The 20,276-nt window shown below is 47.6% G+C and overlaps 1 protein-coding gene and 1 long non-coding RNA gene across 13 annotated transcripts in view; one reads left to right on the forward strand and one right to left on the reverse strand.

The window, feature by feature from the left end:
* Synj2 (synaptojanin 2) overlaps positions 1-20,276 on the forward strand; it is a 98,220-nt gene that overhangs the window by 48,994 nt on the left and 28,950 nt on the right. For 9 of the 12 annotated variants that reach the window (XM_031355109.1, XM_031355112.1, XM_031355104.1 and 6 more), the window contains 8 exons: positions 1,783-1,866; positions 7,908-7,969; positions 10,888-10,984; positions 13,246-13,418; positions 15,094-15,175; positions 15,666-15,815; positions 15,900-16,065; positions 17,999-18,190. In XM_031355109.1, coding sequence (XP_031210969.1) covers positions 1,783-1,866; positions 7,908-7,969; positions 10,888-10,984; positions 13,246-13,418; positions 15,094-15,175; positions 15,666-15,815; positions 15,900-16,065; positions 17,999-18,190 — 1,006 coding nt within the window. Of the gene's footprint in view, positions 1-1,782; positions 1,867-3,310; positions 3,584-7,907; positions 7,970-10,887; positions 10,985-12,739; positions 13,051-13,245; positions 13,419-15,093; positions 15,176-15,665; positions 15,816-15,899; positions 16,066-17,998; positions 18,191-20,276 lie in introns of those variants that run through there. The other 3 variants (XM_031355105.1, XM_031355114.1, XM_031355115.1) reach the window with 3 other exon arrangements.
* Positions 9,276-12,807, reverse strand: LOC116079235. The gene is made up of 2 exons (XR_004113832.1): positions 12,375-12,807; positions 9,276-9,505 (listed from the first exon to the last, which is right to left on the reverse strand). It is a non-coding gene; the product is annotated as an uncharacterized LOC116079235 (long non-coding RNA).

The following is a 20,276-nucleotide window of genomic DNA, read 5'->3' on the forward strand; positions in this document are numbered from 1 at the left end:
AGCACTGGGTTCCTGCTTGCTTTCCAGGGTTCTAGCGTCCCTCCGTATCTTGTCTGGCCTTGCCTTCTCCCCACCCCGGTTCCTGTAGCTATCCTACCTGCCCCAATGTCCATCCCTGCTCAGCCTTCCGGAGTGATGTTTCCCAAGTGACTGCTCCAGGCCATGGGAATGTACCTAACATCACTCTCTGGGTACCAGGTGGCATTTAATACCCTTGGAAAGGGGATCAGGACGAAATTACCTAGACCACACTGCTGGGCTCATGGGCCTCTCCTAGGACCCTGTTCTCTCCTGCACCTTTCTTCTTCCTCTCCAGGGGCCCTGTGACAATGGCACCTGAGAAAGAAGCAGTCCCACTAGTATTCATCCAACATAGAGGTGCTGTGGAACTCTACTATGTTGGTTGCTGGGTTACACCCTGGGTGATGGGGTAGGAGACTCAGAGATGATTTTTCGGAGGAGAAAGAAAAAAGAATTCTTGCTCATGGAGAAAGGGTCCCAGGAACTCCTCCTTCAAAGTAGTGTTTGAAGCCCAAGATCTTCAGAGTAAAGCACGAAAGTCCTCAGCTTAGATCAGATTCTGACATTGCAAATGGTTGTCTTTATGTCAGCATGTTAGCTAGCTCTGTCAGGGACACTGTCCATCTTGTGTCTTTGATCTCAGGAGGGCAGGCCTCCATGCAGTGGAGCGAATAGAACACTGGAGAGAGCTCATTTGCTAGTAGCCAATACCTGGAGACAGATAGCATGTTCCCGCCCTAGTGTATTTTCCTTTGGAGACAAAAGCTAGGATTACAGTCCACAACATAGATACCGGGCTCATGACGTTCCTGGGGTCCAGAGAACCTCGGGTCTCATTGTCCAGACCCCTCCCTCTGGAGAATTACTAATGCATGTGTGATCTGAGCATGATCTAGCCTGTGTGGAAAACCACCCTGTAAGAGAGCAGACCGGTGAGCAATGGAAAGGGTTCTCAGCGGTGCGGTGCCTGTGGTGGCCCTGCCAGGCCAGGGTAGGGTTGCACAGATAAAGGGCCATCATCTGATAACCACTTCAGCCATCCCTGTGCCTGCTCAGGACTACATTTTTGTGTCCTTTAAACTCTCATCTGCTCCTCTGTCCTTGGAGGCAGGTAGGCCACTACAAAACTCATCAGCAGGGGCTATTATTATCATTATCTTAATTTAAGCATCATTTATTTTTACAAGGGGCCTGTATATTGTAAAAACTATCGTGTATGTATTAGGTGGTGGCATGTTTGATAACACAGGGTCGGGACTACAGACAAGTTCAAGTCCAGCTTTGACTTGACCTGTCATATTCAACAGAGGCAGGTGCCATCAACAGGACTTTCAGGAGAGCTGATTAATTTGGTTCATTCCTTTACCAAAAGCTCCTTAGTTATTGAGCAGGCAAAAATAGAACCCTCTGCAAAGGTCTAAGCTAAACTGCCACCACATTTGCTTCTGGTTCTAAAGAGGGAATCGGGTGCCAGGCTTTTCAGGGAAGTAGATAACGTTGTGCTGTAGGAGTGAGAATTCCTGCACACACCATGTCTGTGTTCAGACCCTTCCTCAGAAATCCAGGCAATAGCCAGCATGCTCTGCTGTCTAGCCAACAATGAGGGAGCCACACCAGCCCAGCTAGGTGAGAGAGCAGAGGGCACCGAAGTCCACCGGCTACCCTCCAGGCTGGTGTCGGGTCACAGGCACCGGATCTCGTTACAGCCCAGGACATTCAGTTTCATTGAGGAGTCCGTTTCTCTGTTTCCCTGTACTGCAGACGATTTACATGGATGGTGGAGTATCGTCCTTTGTCCAGATCCGAGGCTCCGTTCCACTGTTCTGGGAGCAGCCAGGGCTTCAGGTAGGTAATTTACACAGAAGGCTTTCCACTGTGTCGGTATACCTCTGGTCTCTTTCTGGAGCTGGAGTTTGTTTCTTTAAACATGCTTCTTACATGGCGTTGTTTATGGTGTTTTTCTTCAGCCCAATTGTGTTGAGCCAAACTAGAGAGAGAGAGAGAAAGAGAGAGAGAGAGAGAGAGAGAGAGAGAGAGAGAGAGAGAGAGAGAGAGAGAGAGTGTGTTAACAGGCACATTGGGTATAGTTTGGTCCTAAAGACCATGTATATATTAGCTGTTGACTTTATGTAGTGAGAGATATATTAAGAAAATGAACTAGAGAATGTTTAGGTGAGATTAGCCTAAGTGGGACCCTAAATTGAGCCTACTGATAACATATTTAGCAGCTGGAAATCCTCTGGAGGACTCAGGAGGGTCTGCTGGGTTCTTGGTGACTGCATCATCAGTCTGGCATTCTGTGGCGCTTGTATGGAGTCACGTGAGGATTGCAGAGCTTTCCCGTGATTTCTAAAAATACCTTCTGCCATCCAAAGTACAGCTTTGGGCAGTGCCAGAGAGATTCAGCTTCTGCATCCTGAGACGAGTTCAGAGACCAGGGACATGGTCCAAGGACACAGCTGTTATCACTGAAAGGCATGCTGCTCCCTGAACTGGGTTCTGACAAGGTGCACTTGGGGAGAGTAGCTGGAAGTTCCTCCATGCTCTATATAGTTCTGCCTCGAGGGACCAAAGTACTGGAAAAAGCTTCTCCCTGGGTCTTTAGTCTATGACTTCTGTTCATGGTTCTATAGAATGAGGGTTTCGTGGTCAGCCAGCAGCCCAAGAGCACCATAGCCATATTCTCAGTAATGATTGGCACAGCAAAGCTCACACTGCCCAGTCTTTGGCTCAGCTTCTTAGCCCAGCCTGGACTTGTCACCGGGGCTGCCAGCATGTCATGCCGTGCTGACAGTACCTGCCACATCTCTGTCAGCTCTTAGAGTAAGATAGATGGGTGGAGCGGCTCATTCTGGTCCTGAATTCTGAGGTGGGAGGGCGAATTTGTTGACATTTAGGTGTGTGAGGATGCCCAGCTGTTCTGAGAGGTAAAAGGCTTAAGTTTAAGTTCACTTGTAACAGCTAGAAAATCCCCTGGAGGCTTCCCAAAGGTCTTTTGTTACTCTTAAGCTATTTTTGTCTCACCGAGGAGCCTAAGCTAGCCTTGAACTAGTAGCAATCTTTCTGCCTCAAGCCCAACAAGTACTAAGATTACAGACTTTGCCACCACACCCAGCTCCCCGGACACTTTGTTATTGTTGTTTTGTGTTTTAAACAGTTCTATTGAGATATAACCGTTTCTACACTAATCTCCATCTACTTAAAGCATACAAAACAAGCTTTGTATTCCAAGTGTAGAATAGTCTTTGTTGTTGTTGTTTTGTTTTTGCCTCTAGTGGTGATCAAACCCAGGGCTTCCAACAGGCTGGGCAGGACCTCTACCATTGAGCCACACCCCCACCTTGAACTTGGAAGCGTCTCACTGCTGCCTGGACACCTGTACCACTGGCAGTCACCCTCTTCTCAGCTACAGCCCAGACCACAGCCTATCTTGGTCTCTAGACTTGTACCTAGAAGTCAGTATTGAAGCATCTTGCCATGACTGCCTGCACCCAGAACCCTGTCCATCGGTGGCAGGGTTTACATTCCCTGAGACAGCCCATTTTATGGTTGTTTGAAGAAGGTATTTTAAACTTGTTTTCCTCTAGATTTCTGCTTTGCTTTAGAAACATCTTGAGTTGTATATGAAGAGACATGCAGGTCAAATGAACACGATATACAAGAGAACCCGAGATGCTATGTTATATTCATGCAAAACTTATCAGAAATCCCAAAATCAGTCAGGACAGTCTTAGAACACTGAAAGGTATCTGAAATTTATCTCACCCTCACGGCTTTTTAAGGGATCCCTTTTCCTGGACCTCTGAGAGAGAGGTTGTGAACATGTCTGCTAGTCTCTCCAGGGTGTTCAGGGATGCTGAAGAGCAAGTCTCACTTTTCTTCCAAAGCTCTCATGAGTGGGAGGCTTCATGGTTCTGTCCCTTCCAGCAGCTTCCTGTTCTTCTGAGGATCTTTGTCTGATGGTTAGGATTCAGTGTTCTGGTCTCCATCTAAAATGTACGGCACAACTTGTTGGTCATTCCTCCACTGCTGTAGACGAAGCCTGACTCTGCCATGTACCTCAGATGACACAGAGCAGGATCCAGACAGCTACTTTACCCTTTTAGATTCCTAACCCTTGTCCTTGGGCAAAGCCTCAGTGTTATGTTCAAACACAGGTTTAAAAGGCTGGCTGGCATTCATAAGTCTTCTCTGGGATTTGCTGGCTTTTGAACTTAATGCTTGTATTTATACTCTAAATACCATACATCCTCAAAGAGATATTGTGTCATCCTCAGAGAGATGGGGGCAGCAACACTACATGGTAGTCTACATCCAGCAGCAGTTATCAAGTGAGACATTAGTTCAGGTTGTCTCTGTGCCTTTATTGACAATAGTCTGCCCTCATATAATATATCCTGATTACACTTTCCCTTTGTCTTTTTCCATTTCCAATTTTGCCTGTTCTTCTTGCAAAGATGTTCTGGGGAATGGTGTGTGTTCTAAACTGCAGCACAGTGCCTTCTTGGGGGCTGTCCTAGGGAATGTGAGCTCCGTAAGGGATGAGGAGAGAGGTTGGGAAAGACAAAGAAGGCCAGGGTGCTACTTTGTCTATAGGGAGTCATGGGCATGATGCCCTCAGTACAAACTCTTAGATCTCTAGTCTACATGGCACCCAGCTACATTTAATAATTTTGTCTGACCCAGGCAGATAGTTGTGCAGTTTATAATAGCCTCAGTAAAAATTTGGCCCTTAAAACTCAAGGTTTTTCTGACAGAGCTTATGTTGGATGGAGTGGATTTATCATTCTGGGAGAGAGTACTCCTTTGGCAGCCTCAGGATCTTCATCTCTGTAACTGGCACAGACCACATGTCTGCCACACGTGAGTCTGGCCTTCACTCTGAAGTTCACGTGATGGAACCGAGTGGAGGAAAGATGTAGGGTAGATAAGAGCCTCTTGTCTATGTCCATCTCTTCTCTCAATCACTTGTTCTTGGGAATGGGTGGTATTGGGGGCTTCTTCGTGTGCTTGGTTTGTTCCACCATAGGGAAAAGAGATGGCTTATAGCACAGGAGTTCTTGAGGTGAATGAATTAAAGGAAAGTCCTCCATGTTGAAGTAAACAAAAACCAAGGGCCACATTAAGTCATATAATGGGTGCTGTGGGGCTGGTGAACCCAACAGAGAAAAACTTCATGTTTGACCCAATCTTTGGAGTAACCAAGGTTGCAAGACTGTTAGATGTTCAGAGTGTAAACTTTGAAGCTAGGGAGACCTGGGCATTCCTCTTAGTAACAACCATACCTTTAAAAAAAATATATCTTTGCTAAGTCCTAGTTCACTGTTTTATAATGAGGAATTAATACCTGCCTCGTGGGGATATAGAGAAGATTTTAAATCATAATATATACTAGAATTTAGCATAGTGTGTAGACCCCACACTACTCAAAATGGTAGCTGTTATTACAGATGATAGAAGTAAATAGAGAGCAGTATAAGCCATGTTGGAAGAAGGGTGACTCTGTGTACTTAAGCTAGTAAGAGTTCTCTCACCTTCAAGGACTCACATGTAGCCAAGCAACACAAGGCTTCGTGTCTTTGGCTGTCTCTCTTCTTTGCCTCTCACTTAATAGGGTGTCAGAAGTCCTAGGCACAATGATGGAACATTTTCTGTGTACACTGGGCATCTGGGATCAGATGTAGCCCTTGTCTTGAAGGAGCAAGGGACAGGCACACGGCAGTGTGAATAGAGCTATGGCAGCAGAAAGCTAGATCTGAGCAGTGGCCCTCAGGAGGGGCAGGTGGCAGAGGGTGAGTGGAAATAAGGAGTCCCTTTGCCTGGACTGACTTGGGGATTAGAACCACTCAGGCAAGCTAAGCAACCCTGGCAGGGGGATGAATGGGAAGTGATTGTTGTAGGCCCCAAAGTTCAAATCTAGGGAATGGCACTAGCTTAGTGTTTGGGATCCGAGGCATGCATTATTTTTGAGGTGTGGTGGAGAAGGGAGTAGATTTATACCATCTGTCTGGTTTTGTCAGCACTGCCAACACGGGCTCAGCACACTGAGCTGGGAGGAGCCGCGCTGCGGTCAGCTGGCAAACGAGTAGAGCTGTGGCCACATGCTAGAGCTAGAGCGTGGTCTTGAGGAGCTTCAGAGTAAAGCATGACTAGACAGAAAGCCCAGACATGTTCCTAGGGAGACCCTGATGGCAGCTGCTGAAGTGAGCAAGTGGCCAGCCTCTGAGTGAGGGCAGGGGGTGCTACAGAGCCTGGAGGGGTAGCTCAGGGTTACCAGGGCTCTTGGGAGCCAACTGAACCTGGGCTGTGACTCCAGGTGTTCGTGAGACTTGGACTATAAACTTCAGTTGTGTAAGCTGTGGGGTGACACTAATAGCTTTAGGGCTCAGGTGAGGAGCACTGGTCCTTTAGCCAGAAGGGGAAGCTCAGGTGGAGGAGAAGAACGGGAACTAAAAAGTAAAAAAGCGGCCCGGGGTCAATGGAGATTTCATTCCACTGATGGTGGCTCCTTTCCCAAGCCTGCCACCACACCTACATTGGGAGTAGATAATGCCAGAAAAAGACAATACGGTATGGAGTTAGAATGGGCCAGGAGTGGAGGAAAGAGTAGCAGATGACAGAGTCAGAGATGACAGAGACAGGGCACAGGGTCTGAGGAATCCAGACTAACGGCTCTCGTCCTCTTCCATTCCTACCCAAAGCTCTGGTTCGCTTTAAAAAGTAGAGGGCTTTGACCTGAAGCCATGAGGCCCAGAAGCTCCAGAGTCCCCTGCAGCTTTGCAATGTGGGTGCAGCTCCAAGCTGCTCTTTCCCTCATATGCCCTCACATACTTTTACAGCCAGAGCAAAAGGGGTTAGCAAGGGGCAGGAAATGAGTCAAAACCCACACTGCCAAACCACAATGGGTATGCTTGTAGGAATCAGCTGGAGGCTTATGAGACACATGTAGCGTTTCTAACTTGTCTCCAGGAGATGCAGGGACCACACTTTGAAACATCCTGGCCTAGACTCAGATCCTTTCCACCCATCTCCTCCCCTGATCTCCCTTGTGGGGGTGGTGCCCTTGATTTTGTTGTGTTCCCAAGAGTGGTTTCATTGTTCGCCCTGACATTGGATTAGCCACAGTGATAGGACCGTGATAGTTGTGCCTGATGTCTTCCACAATATGGGCTGGACTGCAGCTTCTCTTGCCGGCTGTTGCCATTGCTGCAGCTTTCTACCTATAGTCCATCTTCCCTGAGGGTAGAGGGAGCACAGATAGAGAAGATCCTCATGCAAGTTGTAGAGCTGCTGGTCCCAATGAAGTCTCCACTACGTTAATCCGAGTTATGCAGGCTTGCTAGGAGGTTTTCACTGTTTGTGGGTCTTTCTGTGGTGACCATAGGTAGAAGAATCACCTAGGCCAGGACTCAGTTTCCTCACTTTGTTCCTGACCAGATACCCAGGGTCATCTTGACTCAGCAATGGATGACCCAGGTAATGTTTATAGCAGAGAGCTCTGGGCACTGTGGAGCAGTCCACTGTGTCCTTGGGTGCCACCTATTTAACAGAAGAGCCTTTATGCTGGGTCTCAGAGAGACAGGCAGCCTTGTCCAGCACTGGAGCTTGTCACAATGGCGTGTGTTAGGAAGAATAGAGGTGGAAGAACTTTGCTGGCCTGGACCACGCTGCAGTTAGGGACCCCTATGCTGCAGAGCCAGACTTGAGGATATCAATAATCCTGGCAAGGGTGGAAGCATTCTTAGCAGAGTCAAGGGTGCCGGCCTTACAGAGAATGAGCCCCCGAGGTGGCCGAGCAGTGCCACGTGCAGCCTGGCTCTAGGCAGTGAGAAAGTCATTTACCTCACTGAACGTGACCATCATCTTCCTGTTCTATCTTTCTGTAGGTTGGCTCCCATCATCTGAGACTGCATAGAGGCCTAGAGGCCAACGCTCCTGCTTTTGAAAGGTAAGGACCATCAGGGACCATCCCAGACCTTACCCTCCATTCGGGTGGCAAGGCAGAGGCAGGGAGGGCAGTGGAAAGGGAATCCCAATCCTGAATCAAACCTGCCTCTTACTTTGGTCCTTTACCCAAAGAAAGAGGTTCATAAATGGTATTTTTGATCTTTCTCAGTCTTCTTGAGAATTCATCCACCAGTGTGTAGGTAACACTCAGTTATTATTTTTCTCAGTTTCTTTTTAGAATGAAGATTCACTGATTGCTAAGGGATAATCTGAATTGCAGGGTATCAGCACTGTTTCTGGTTAAAAGTAGCTGTCTGAATCAGTGTTCAATTACTGTGAAGAGTCACCATGACCACAACAACTCTTATAAAGGAAAACATTTCATAGGGCCTGGCTTACAGTTTAGAGGTTTAGTCCATTATCATCATGGTGGGAAACATGGTGGCACACAGGCAAATACGGTGCTAGAGAAGAGGCTGAGAGTTCTATATCTGGATCCTTGAGCAGCAGAGGGAGGCTTTGAACCAGTGACATGGCTTGAACGTCTGAGCCCTCAAAGCCCATCCCCAGTGACACACTTCCTCCAATAAGGCCACACCCCCCAATAGTGCCACTCCCTATGGACCTATGGAGGGCATTTTTACTCAAACCACCACAGCAATATATTACCTTTTAAAAAGTATATAAAGCTATAAAGTAGAAGGATATGCAAACTCCCCAGTCCCTCTAAGATTTTACCCATTATTGATTATGTATCCTAGATTAAAGCTTTGGCATATACATTTCATTTTAAAAGAAAAAAAAAAGACAATTGGATCATGCTTTTGGAGAGCCATTGCTAGGCTGAGCTGTTGATAATCTGTACTTGAAGTAGTCAATAGCTTCTCTAAAAGGTCTTGTTTTTAATCAGAGTCCTAACTTTTAAAATCCTAAATTTAACAAACGTTTGCAAAGCTGACGTTTGAGTATGTTATTCATCTCACCTGAAGCTTCATTGGGTTTTGCATTTGCTCTGGTCCTTTTGGAAATCTACAAACACTGGTAACATAACAGCCTGCCTGTGTCTCCCTCATCAGTGGCTATAAAGGTGGACCTTTTGTGTTATTGGGCCTCTTCCCAGAACATGCTCAGGTGATACACACAGTCCGTGATTGTCATTGGCCCATACCACCTTACCAATGTTCCCAGGACACAGTAAGAGTGGACTGAACCAGAGGCTGACCCTGAACATGGGGACAGTGTTCTGCTGGGTTTGTTTCCAGCAGACACTCTGTTACACCGATGTTGTTATCAAAATCGTCATGGACATGAAAAAAATTTTTTTGTTTTATTTTTCACAAAAGGGAAGGACAGAAGAGCCAACCCCAGGTACTGAGCCCTGGTCTTGCACTTTTGCTCATCTTTAGTCCTCACAGTGTCTGCTCAGGGAGGGTGAGCTGGATTCTGCAAGATGAGAGCACTCAGGAGAGTCAGTTTCAGTGGCAGGAAAGGATGGCCACCCTGATCGTCTTTCCCATCCACCCTTGGGATTTAGATCCTATTAAGGAAAGGGTCAGGGTCAGACAGGGAGACCAGGCCCAGATAGGCCTTATTTCTGAAAGGCTGCACGGCAGGACGTGGCTTGGGTCTGTGGCTAGCACGACTCGGGTCATTCAGTGACAGGCACAAGCAGCAAGCCATCCTTCCTCAATGGAGACGGGACTGTGTGCTCCACCTCAGGCAGGGACCGCCTTCTCTGGGAAATCCCAAAGAGTAGACTGTCATGTCCACCTCTTCTTGTCCCATCCTTGGGCTGCCAAGACCCTCACTGAAGTGGAACTAGCAGACTTAGCCCAGCTTGTCAACAGGCAAGCTCAGATAAACCTCTCACTTCAAAATCTATTCTGTGTGATGATGCTTAACAGAAAGGGGGGAGGGAATATTTAAGTTCTTTATGAACTTAAAAGATAATTATATTTATGACATAAATGTCAGAAAATAAATTGTAGAAACTTGGAAAAGACAAAAGTGTTGAAAGAAGAAACAAATTTTACATTCCACTCACTTTTAATCACAGTGGGTATCTTTCCATTCCTTTTTGCTATATTTATACGTAAAATTTTTCTATATTTACATTTTTAAAGCTTACATAGAAAAATTACAGTTAGCTTTCATTTACATGACAGACTTTTACATTGTGTTTTCCTATTTTTAAAATCACTACATTGAAACATTTATAAACATAAAATTACTACAGTACTTTTACCAGGCAAGGTGGCCGATGCCTGTGATCTCAGCATTCGAGAAGTGGAAGCTGGGAAATCAGGGGCTCAAGGCCATCCTTGGCTACAGGGTGAATCTAAGACCAGCCTGGGCTATATGAAACCCAAGGAAAAATAGTTCCTTTTCTTTTTTTTTAAGCAAACTTGCATCTCTCTGTAATTTTTGAGGGTGAAATATGTACCGCACATTCTATGATACTAAACTGGGTTGGAACTCGTACCCGAGAGGCAGTTAGCCTCTGAAGAAGAGGTAGCTGCTTATCCCCCCAGTGTTTTTAATTGAGAAAAGGAAGACACCAAAGAGGCGGCTCTGGGTTAACTTTGCAGAGGGATGTGTTGAACTCACATGGCTGTTCACAAAAGATGGGGGACATTCTCGGTGGTACTTTGTAAAAAGGGCGCGAATAGCCTCATCTAAAAGTAGCACATGTAGACACTGTTCCTGCCCAGCACCTTCTGTTCACACAGCCTGGACTGACTTGCACCCTGTGGGTTTTAGATGAGCAGAGACAGTAGCCAGGAGACTGGGGGTTTCCTCCCTCCCTCTGCACTTAGAATCAGAGACACGGCTGGTCCTAGACTTTCAGTGCTAAGGTGGAAGCGCAGGCTGCCTGGCCTGGGTACCATGGAGTCACCGCCCACCCTGATCCCATTGCAGGCACATGGTGCTTCTGAAGGAGCAATACGGGAAGCAGGTGGTTGTGAACCTGCTGGGAAGTAGAGGCGGTGAGGAGGTGCTCAACAGAGCCTTCAAGGTAATGCTCAGCTGGGGATGGCTGGGGGCGGGGCAGAGGCGGTGCATTGAGACTCAGGCAGCCCTGCTCCTGTGAACCCTGAGGACAGCAAGTGCCCTGTGCAGGTGTTCAGAGCCAGCACTAGGTGCCCTGAACTCTCAATATTTTTAAGTTTTCTTTCTATGCGCTGAAGTATGAGAGAATTTGTTCAATCTCTGTTCACAACTGCTCCACTGAGCTCTACATGGGCAGAGAGACCTCAGCCATGCTCCACTGCCCCCACAACCTCTCCAAGGAGCTGCTTCCGAGGCCAGAACAGGAGAAGGGAAAGCCTAGCTTATTCTGACACTAAGAGGTCCCAGCTGCCAGCACCCACAGTGTTTGGGCAGAGTTGCTGTTCTGAGCCTCTTGGTTCAAAGCAGACCTGTATGGCTTCCTCTGCCTGGATTGCCTTCAAGTCTTGTGGTTGTGTTTGGGCTGCTGGGGAGGCCATGTGCCAGCTCCTGGCAGGCTTCTTTTGATTCCTGGGTGCCCAGTGCTGAGCAGAGTAGATCTCAATGGGATGAGGGAGCAGCAGGTGGAGCTAGTGACTCCATTTAGGTCTCTTGGCCATAGAACCCTTGAATTGGCAGTCTTCTATAGAAGGTTCAGTGAACTGGATCAGGCACCATCCATTCTGCCCAGGCTCTTTGGCCTCTGCTTACTGGGAAAGGGCTCTCTGGTTGTTTGAAGTTCGAAAGAAGTCTCTTACGGAGACACCTTAAGGTCCCCTTGGTAGGCATGTGACCTATGTGGCTTCTACTGCCACCCTAACCTCTGACCCCTATCCCCTGGCTGAAGGAAGCCAAATCCAACTAGAGTGCTCATTTCTCATTACATAGAAAAAAAAAAAGGTCCATGCGTGGATCAGGAGCTTGCTAGCTGCCAGCTTTCATGGCCAGACTTGCTTTTCCTGTTTAGTTTGTTGCTATGGGTAACAAGCTCAAGAAATATTTCCTCCCACTTCTCTTGGCAGCAGTACTGAATACTTATTTTAAGGAAGGTGGGGAGAAAGGGGGCAATAAAGAAAATCAATCTCAGTCTCTCTCCCTCTTCAACAAAACCCCCAAATCGTTCCTGCTTGAACTATAGAAAGGACATGTTCAGCTCCTCCCCCATTGGTGGCAATGCCTAGCAGTGAAGTGAAGGTCTCTTTTATACTCAGAGGACAGAGATGTCCCAGTTAAGGACGGATCCTGAGCAGGTAGAACTCACACTCTACTTGGAGACCTCGACTATGGCTCTAATTCCCGAGCATCCCTTACTAGTCAGAGACCAGCCTGGGAACCAGAGGTTATCAATTCCACAGCTGGGCAAAGTGCTGGCTCCAGAGGGTAACACTCAAAGCCCCTAAGTCCTTTTTTTTAGTTACCTTTTTCCCAATAGACTTCCTTGAAGGTGGCAGAATGTGTCAATTTACATTCTGGCTGGCTGGGGGAGTGATCCAGGGTCCTCCTAGTTCTTTTGAGTTCTCAGAGCTGTACAGATGTTGGCTAATATAGTAAGGTCTGAGACACGTAGCTGAGGAGGGCAGGCAGCCTATCTTCTACTCTTTGGTGAGCAGGTCATAGAAGTTTGCCAGACTAGGGAAGGGGAAAGGTAGGGAAAGGAAGCTTCACTTCTGTGAGGAGGATCCTGACCCATCCACATCGCTGTTCCATATTTCTCTCAGGGTCCTCCACCTTTACTCTCTCTGGCTTCTGAGCTGGGCCTTGGTCACATGGGGCAACAGTTCCCCCATCTCGGCTTTCACCACTGTACACACCTGTTAGCCGTCTCTGGAGTCTCAACTATTACTGAGCCCACCCTGCCAGGACTGGTGCCTGTCTAGATGTAGCTGGTTACCCGGGTAACAGGAACTAGATTATGAGCTGCGCAGCCTGCCACATGTTGCTGTTCTTGAGGGCTGGGCACTTGGGCCAGCTGCAGAACAGATTTAACCTTCCCTCACCTGTGACCTCTGAGCCCCACAAGAGTGGGATGTCCCCAAGAGAGACACCCCTGCTGTGGGCTCTTTTGCCCAAAGGGGACCTCCAGCCCTTATGCAGGCAAGATGCTCTTTGTATCTTCTGCCCCCCCTCTGCCTAGGCTTTTGTCTTATGTGGCCTTTTGGAGGTCAGGGCCAGCTGCAGCTAATGTATGCACTCTAGAGGGTGACCCTGGTGGCCAGAGGAAGAGCACCTGCGTGCTTCCAACTCCTCCTTTCTGTCTGTATGCTCACACCCTCCCCTTTCCCTTTTCAGAAGTTGCTCTGGGCTTCTTGCCATGCGGGCGACACGCCTATGATAAATTTTGACTTCCATCAGTTTGCCAAAGGTAGGAAGCTAGAGAAATTGGAGAACCTGTTGAGACCTCAGTTACAACTACACTGGGAAGACTTGGGCGTGTTTGCGAAGGGCGAGAATGTAAGTCCACGGTGAGTCTTGATGGAGCTTCAGACTCCTGCTGCGTGGGTGGGGGGGAGCCTATAGGCTTTGGGGGCAGTGGGCCCTGTAGGCTATGCACCTCAACAGGAGTTATTGCCCTCTGTGGCTGCCTGGCTACACTTGTGGTTTCCTGAATCATAAGCTCTGTGAGGTTAGTCCTCTGGAGTCCTGATCATCTTCTCTCCTCACTCCTCTGTAGTCAGAGACATTTGCTTTTGAATTTAGTGGGAAGATATCTGGGAAAAGTCATAAAGTCTGAACATAAAGAACTGTATTACAGTACAACATTGAGCTCAAAGCTGGCAATGTAGCTCAGTTGGTAGATGCCTGCCTAGCATGCTGGTTCAGTCCCCAGCATCAAGCAAAACTAAGTCTGGTGGTACACAGCTGTAATCCCAGTGCTTAAGAAGTATAGGTAGAAGGATTAGAAGTTTAAGGTCATGGATTGTGAGTTCTAGGCTATGCTTGGCTATCCTGGACTACCCAAGACTCTGTCTCAGAAACAATACAGAACAACCACAAACCCAACCAAACAACCAAACAAAACTCTCTGAGCTCAGGTGACGTGACTTAGCCACACTGGGACAGGACCCATGAGGAGAGCTGGTACAGAGTCAAGGCTGAGTTACCTTGTTCTGAATGGAGCATAAAGGAGAACCAGCTTCCTCCCACCACAGCCTGTGGTTGGAAGGGGATCTCAAGTTTATGAGATCACTTCCTCACTAAAACTCCATGGCACCCGAGAGTGTCCTCACAGCATACTCGTTGGTTGCCATCACAGATGCATATGCAGAGCAGCAGCAACATTGTCTCTCCCCCACCCCTCCCAGGAAACTGAGCAAGGCCATGCTCTGCCTTCTTGTCTCCACTCTTACTGGAAAAGTATCTTTTCACTAGTTACTGCTATCATTTCCATATTTTTGTGCTCCTCTTGGGTGATGTTTTTGTTTAATCTCACTGCCAAGGTGCTGCCTGGCTCTCTAAATACAAGACAGCAGGGTTGTTCCCTACAGAGGAAACACACTCGATACCTACCTTCCTTTGGACAAGAGTTGCATTATGGTTGACAGAGGGTCCATGTTAAGAAGCAACAATAGGTGGGGGTCACTGGACTTCAATTGTTTCGACTTACAATGGTTTTACTACCTGATAAAACCACTTTATGTCAAACCCCTATACAATTAAAAAACAAAAAGTTGTGTCGTTGCTCTATCCTAAGTTTGCCTGCCTGTGTATGTGTGCCAGTGTGTGTCTTTAAACAAAAACAATGCAAAGCAAAGTCACTAATTGACCAGCTGATGTGGTGTTACAGGCCGCTTCATTCACCAGGAGTGAGGCTTCAGTAGTGGGTTACAAAGTATCTGTAAAATGCTATAAAATAACATTGTATTCATTGTAGACAGTGGAATCAGCTGTGCTTACAATGACCTGGGGAGGTGGGGAGGGTGGGGAGGGTGCTGAGAGTGTGTCTTCCCGCCTGCCTATTCTTTCTGCAGTACAGGATCTCTCGTGATGTGTACAGGGGCTTCTGATGAGCTACTAGGGAGAAGGCGAGGGCTCTTCTTTTGGAGTAAGTTTCTTTGGAGTAGACCTAGGTCACTGTGCGGTAGTTATTGCTCTTGCAAGCATACCTCCTGATCCCCGCCCCCCTCTCCTGCCTGTAAGGTTTCAGAAAGGCACTCTGCGGATGAACTGTCTTGACTGTCTGGATCGAACCAACACTGTGCAGTGTTTCATTGCTCTTGAGGTGAGCTCCTTGAGCCATCTGCACCATGTCCTGAGCCATCAGTGAGGCAAGAGGGGCTTTCCTGGGTTGACTTTCCAGCGAGAGGTCAGGTGACACGGATATTCAGGGGGAATATTTAGAGTGGTTTCCTTGGTGACTTCCTGCTTGTCACCATATGCCTTTTCTGTCATCCAGACATTGTGACCAGGTACCCTTAAGAAGTAGCTATTCAGTGCTACTGTAGTACTAACTTCTGGCTGACCTCTTAAGCTCCATCTGTGCCACCTCTTGTCCTCCACTGCCTTCTAACAGTAGCATTGGATGACCTGGCATCAGGCAGCCAAAAAGGGGTAGGGAAGATGGCCTGAGCAACATTGGGGGAGTCAGGGTAGGGGTCCCCTTCTATACAGCTGGTGCTCCTGGTCCACAGTCTGATGAGTTAGGTGCTCACTCAGAGGTATCAGTAGGTTTTCTAGACATCACTGGTAACTGTGGTTGGTTTGTCTCCCAGGTCCTTCATCTGCAGCTTAAGAGCTTGGGGCTGAATTCAAAGCCCATCATCGACCGCTTTGTGGAGTCCTTCAAAGCCATGTGGTCTCTGAATGGGCACGGCCTGAGCAAGGTGTTCACAGGGAGTAGGGCCCTGGAAGGAAAGGCCAAGGTGGGCTAAGGGGAGAGAGGGGGGGAGGCAGCAGGAAGGAAAACTGCTCAGATCCCTCTTCACTGAGTGTTTGGGCTCATGCAGGTGGGGAAGCTGAAGGATGGGGCCCGATCCATGTCTCGTACCATCCAGTCTAACTTCTTCGACGGGGTGAAGCAGGAGGCCATCAAGCTACTGCTAGTTGGAGATGTCTACAATGAAGAGTCTACAGATAAAGGAAGGATGCTGCTGGACAACGCGGCCCTTCTGGGTAATGGGGTGTCCACAGCCTCACGGGTATGAGGGGGCAAGGTGACAGTGGCCGCAGCACACCCAGTCATGTGATCTAAGATGGAGCTTCTGATCTAGGGTCCCCCAATGTGTTCAGTTGACCCAAGAAGCCTGATGTCTCTGTACAGTTGCCCCTCAGTACCCACACAAGGCACTGGTTCTAGGTTCCCATGGGTAAACGCCACAGATACTCAAGTCTCCCAGATCCCTCAGAAAAAAAGGAAAGAACATTGTTGAGAGTGTGTCCAGTCTCCCAAGGCTGTCAGAATTCTTTGGGGAAAGGTTTTGTCCTCATGTGTTGTCTTTCTGGTTCTTGGGATCAAACCTAGAGTCTGGCACATGCTTGACAAGCGCTGGACTATGGGGCTGGGCAACCCCAGCCTCCTTTTACTGTGTTGAGACAGGTTCTCACCAATCTGCCCAAGCTGGCCTTGAACTCACTGTAGCCAAGGAAGACCTTGACTTCTGGTGCTTCTGCCTCAGACTCCGCAGTATCTGTGATTATAAACTGTGCCACTAGGCCTGGATTCTGTAGAGAACTTTTCATGGCATCTTATTCCTTTAGAGACTATGAACTTTACTGTTCTAATGGAAAAAAAGAAGAGGCAGATCCAGCATGTTTAGTTATTAAAAAAGAAGATTATGTTTTAGAACCTTTTGGTGTTTTGGAAAGATAAATGAGCCCATGTTAAAATACTTTTATATAGGCCTTTCTCTTCTCATTGTTCCATAATTGGGTATCATTTAACTTTCTGGGGATGATATTAAATATCTCCTCTGTGATTAGGTTCTAACTTAGGAAAACTGAAGCCAACTCCAGGTTCCATAATGATTTTAGTTAGTAGCAAACCAGAGATGTAAGTTGCTGGGTTTAGCTGTATCTTTTCTCTAGATATATTTATTTTGTTTTATGTATATGAATGTTTTGCAGTATGTGAATGACTGATGATTGTGGAGCCAAAAGGGAGATTGGATCCCCTGGAACTGGAGCCATGATGGTTGTTTGTCACCATGTGGGTGCTGGGAATTGAACCCAGGTCCTCTAGGAAAGCAACAAGGGCTCTGAGTCTCTGAGCCATCTCTCCAAGCCCTAAAGTTACTAGTTTTTAAATCTGTGGATATATTTTGTATCTCTGAGAAGACAGATATAGATACAGTGTTTTGTTTTGTAATACCTTAGGTTTGAGGTCAAATAAACAAAACAGTCTTTCAGGCATGCTGGATGGGAAAGGTAAAAATTACAAAGATGCAGATTTGGATTGATAAGACATTTAAAGTTCCATCCATCCATCCATCCATCCATCCCATCCATCCATCCCATCCATCCATCCATCCATCCATCCATCCATCCCATCCATCCATCCATCCATCCATCCATCCCACCCATCCATCCCACCCATCCATCCCATCCATCCATCCATTCCACCCCATCCATCCCATCCATCCCATCTATCCATCTATCCACCCATCTATCCACCAATCCATCCATCCATCCATCATGTATATGTATGTGTATATGTATATATCCCATACATATATTATTTACCATTATTTATAAATGTGGCACATTAGTGGTTTATTGCAGTTCAGCTTACTTGCATTCCCCACCCCCATTCGTTCTGCAGGATCATGGGCTGAATAGTAAGTGCTAGGCGTTCCCTTGAGTCTGGGAGACTCCCTGTCACTGGGTGCCATGTCCCTCTGTAACTATAGCTGGAAGACACATTGCAGACAGGAAAGTGCAATGGTTAGGGTGGGTATCAGCCCTCTGTCATCCTCATATGGACCATGTTCAGGTGGATTGTCCCCAGCTCATGAGTGGCATTCTCTGACAGGCCACATCTCGTACAATATGGGAGGGTTTCTACAGTCTGGGCTGCAGAAAACATGTGCCTTTTTTTGCTTTCTAACAGCAACACCCAGGATCTTGAAGGCCATGACAGAACGACAGTCAGAATTCACAAGTTTCAAACGCATCCAGATTGCTGTGGGGACCTGGAATGTGAATGGAGGAAAGCAGTTCCGTAGCAATCTCCTGGGGACAGCCGAGCTCACGGACTGGCTCCTAGATGCCCCCCAGCTCTCAGGAGCAGTGGACTCTCAGGGTAAGTAAGGATGGTGACTTGGGAAAGGACAAACACCGTTCCCTACAACCTATCCCAGAAGCCTGACTCTTCGAGCATCGCCTAGTAAGATTTAATACTGATATTTGTGTGTTTCGTTTGTCAAAATGTTTAGAGGCACCATGGTCTCACCTACTAGAGTGATCCCTCGCGGTGTGATTGTTAACTATAAGATTCCTTTCCTTTCCCAAGTACTTGGAGGAGTTTCCAGGGAGTAGTTCACCTTTCTTTAAATATGCAGAGATTTTGTGGTGCTGGGGCTCAGTGCTAGAACTACTTGTGACCTAGAGGAGATGGCGCCTCTAGTCTATGCTGCTGTCAGGGGAGGGATGACAGAGCAAGGCTTGCCGTGGATGTTGGGCATGCTGCAATGCTGCTTTCTTCCAAGGCTACTCCAGCATGGACAGTCCCAGTCTGGAACTCTGAAATCCTAAATAGCAGCTGAAGCTTTTTTAGTACTGATGAGATATCACGTGGGGGTGGGGACATAGTGTCTTTCACAAGGGAGAATCTTCCACCTCTGATCTCATGTGATGGATCACATAGTCAAAGCACAGTAGCACTGGAAATGCATAAAACTACTGTGTGTGTGTGTGTGTGTGTGTGTGTGTGTGTGTGTGTGTGTGTGTGGTGTGGTGGGATATGGGTGGTGTGTATGTATGTGTGTGGTGTGTGTGGTGTGGTGTGTGGTGTGTGTGTGTGTGTGTGTATGTGTGGTGTGGTGTGGTGTGTGTGTGTGTGTGTGTGTGTATTTGTCAAGGTGTACACGGCACAGGTGAATTCCATGTGTAGAATTGGGTGTCATCCCCAAGGTATCATTATTTTTGTGCAGGTATTCCAAAATCTGTAACTCGTAGGTCCCAAGCATTTTGGTAAGGGTTATTTAGCTTGCAGCAGTGTTAATTTAGAAGCCTGGTGATTCCTGCATTCCCGAACACAAAAGACATTCATGACTGGGTGAGGAGTGACACATGGCCTAATGCAGGCACCCTGTCTTGCCACATACACACGTGACCCTCACCTCAGGGAAGGAAGGTATTAGGGTCCACAGTTTGGGAAACACTGACATTTTCACAACAGTGATGGCCTGTGTTAGCACTGGTAAGGTGTCCAGAGTATCTAAATGACAGCAGAGGCTCTGTCTGTACTGCCAAGGAGAGGTCCAAGGCAACTCTTATAAGGACAACATTTAATCAGGACTGGCTTACAGGGTCAGAGGTTCAGTTCATTATCATTATGGCGGGAAGCATGGCAGCACCCAGGCAGACATGGTGCTAAAGGAGCTGAGAGTTCTTCATCTTGTTCTGAAGGCACCTAGGAATAGACTGACTTCCAAGCAGCTAAGAGGAAGGTCTCAAAGCCCACCAGCACAGTGACATACTTCCTCCAACAAGGCCACAGCTCCCAAAAGTGCTACTCCCTGAGTCAAATATATTCAGTCTACCACAGATATTCAGCACCTTTCACTGAGGAGAGTCCCCTAACACCATGGTGGCCGTCTTCTGCCTGTACACCAGGGTAGTAGGTAAGGCACACTGAAGACTGTTGGGCAGGACTGTTACTGGGGAAGTTGGTGGCAAGCTCACCAGAACCCACCAGGGTCAGGGTAAAGAATGCATTGGCCTTGCTGTTCCCAGCTAACACAGACAGAGGGAAGGTGCTGTTCCATTTAAAGAGACCCATCTAGCTAAGGTGCCAGGTGCCGTGTGGCCAGCAGAGAAGGACATGGAGAGCAAGCTACACTTGTGCTGTAGAGGCTCCTTCCTCCTTGGCAGGCGTCATATCCCTTCCTGCATTTGAAACACTGTGTGGTTTTGATGGCTGAGGTAGATGTATGTCTGAGGAAGTGGCAGGGGAGGTCCAGTATGTAGCTGCCTGCAGCTAAATACAAACAGGTTTCTGGAGAGAGGTAGGAGCCTGAAGAGAAGTTAAGGGAACTGGATGGCAAGAGGGGATAGAAAATGGAACCAACCATGGTTATGCTTTCAGTCCGCCATGTGTATTCAAATGTGTAACAAGCAGGCAGGCAGAAACCCCTCCCCCAGTCCGTCAGCATCTCGAGGCCCAA

Source organism: Mastomys coucha, unplaced genomic scaffold, assembly GCF_008632895.1.
Source record: "Mastomys coucha isolate ucsf_1 unplaced genomic scaffold, UCSF_Mcou_1 pScaffold5, whole genome shotgun sequence".
Classification (NCBI taxonomy): Eukaryota; Metazoa; Chordata; class Mammalia; order Rodentia; family Muridae; genus Mastomys; species Mastomys coucha.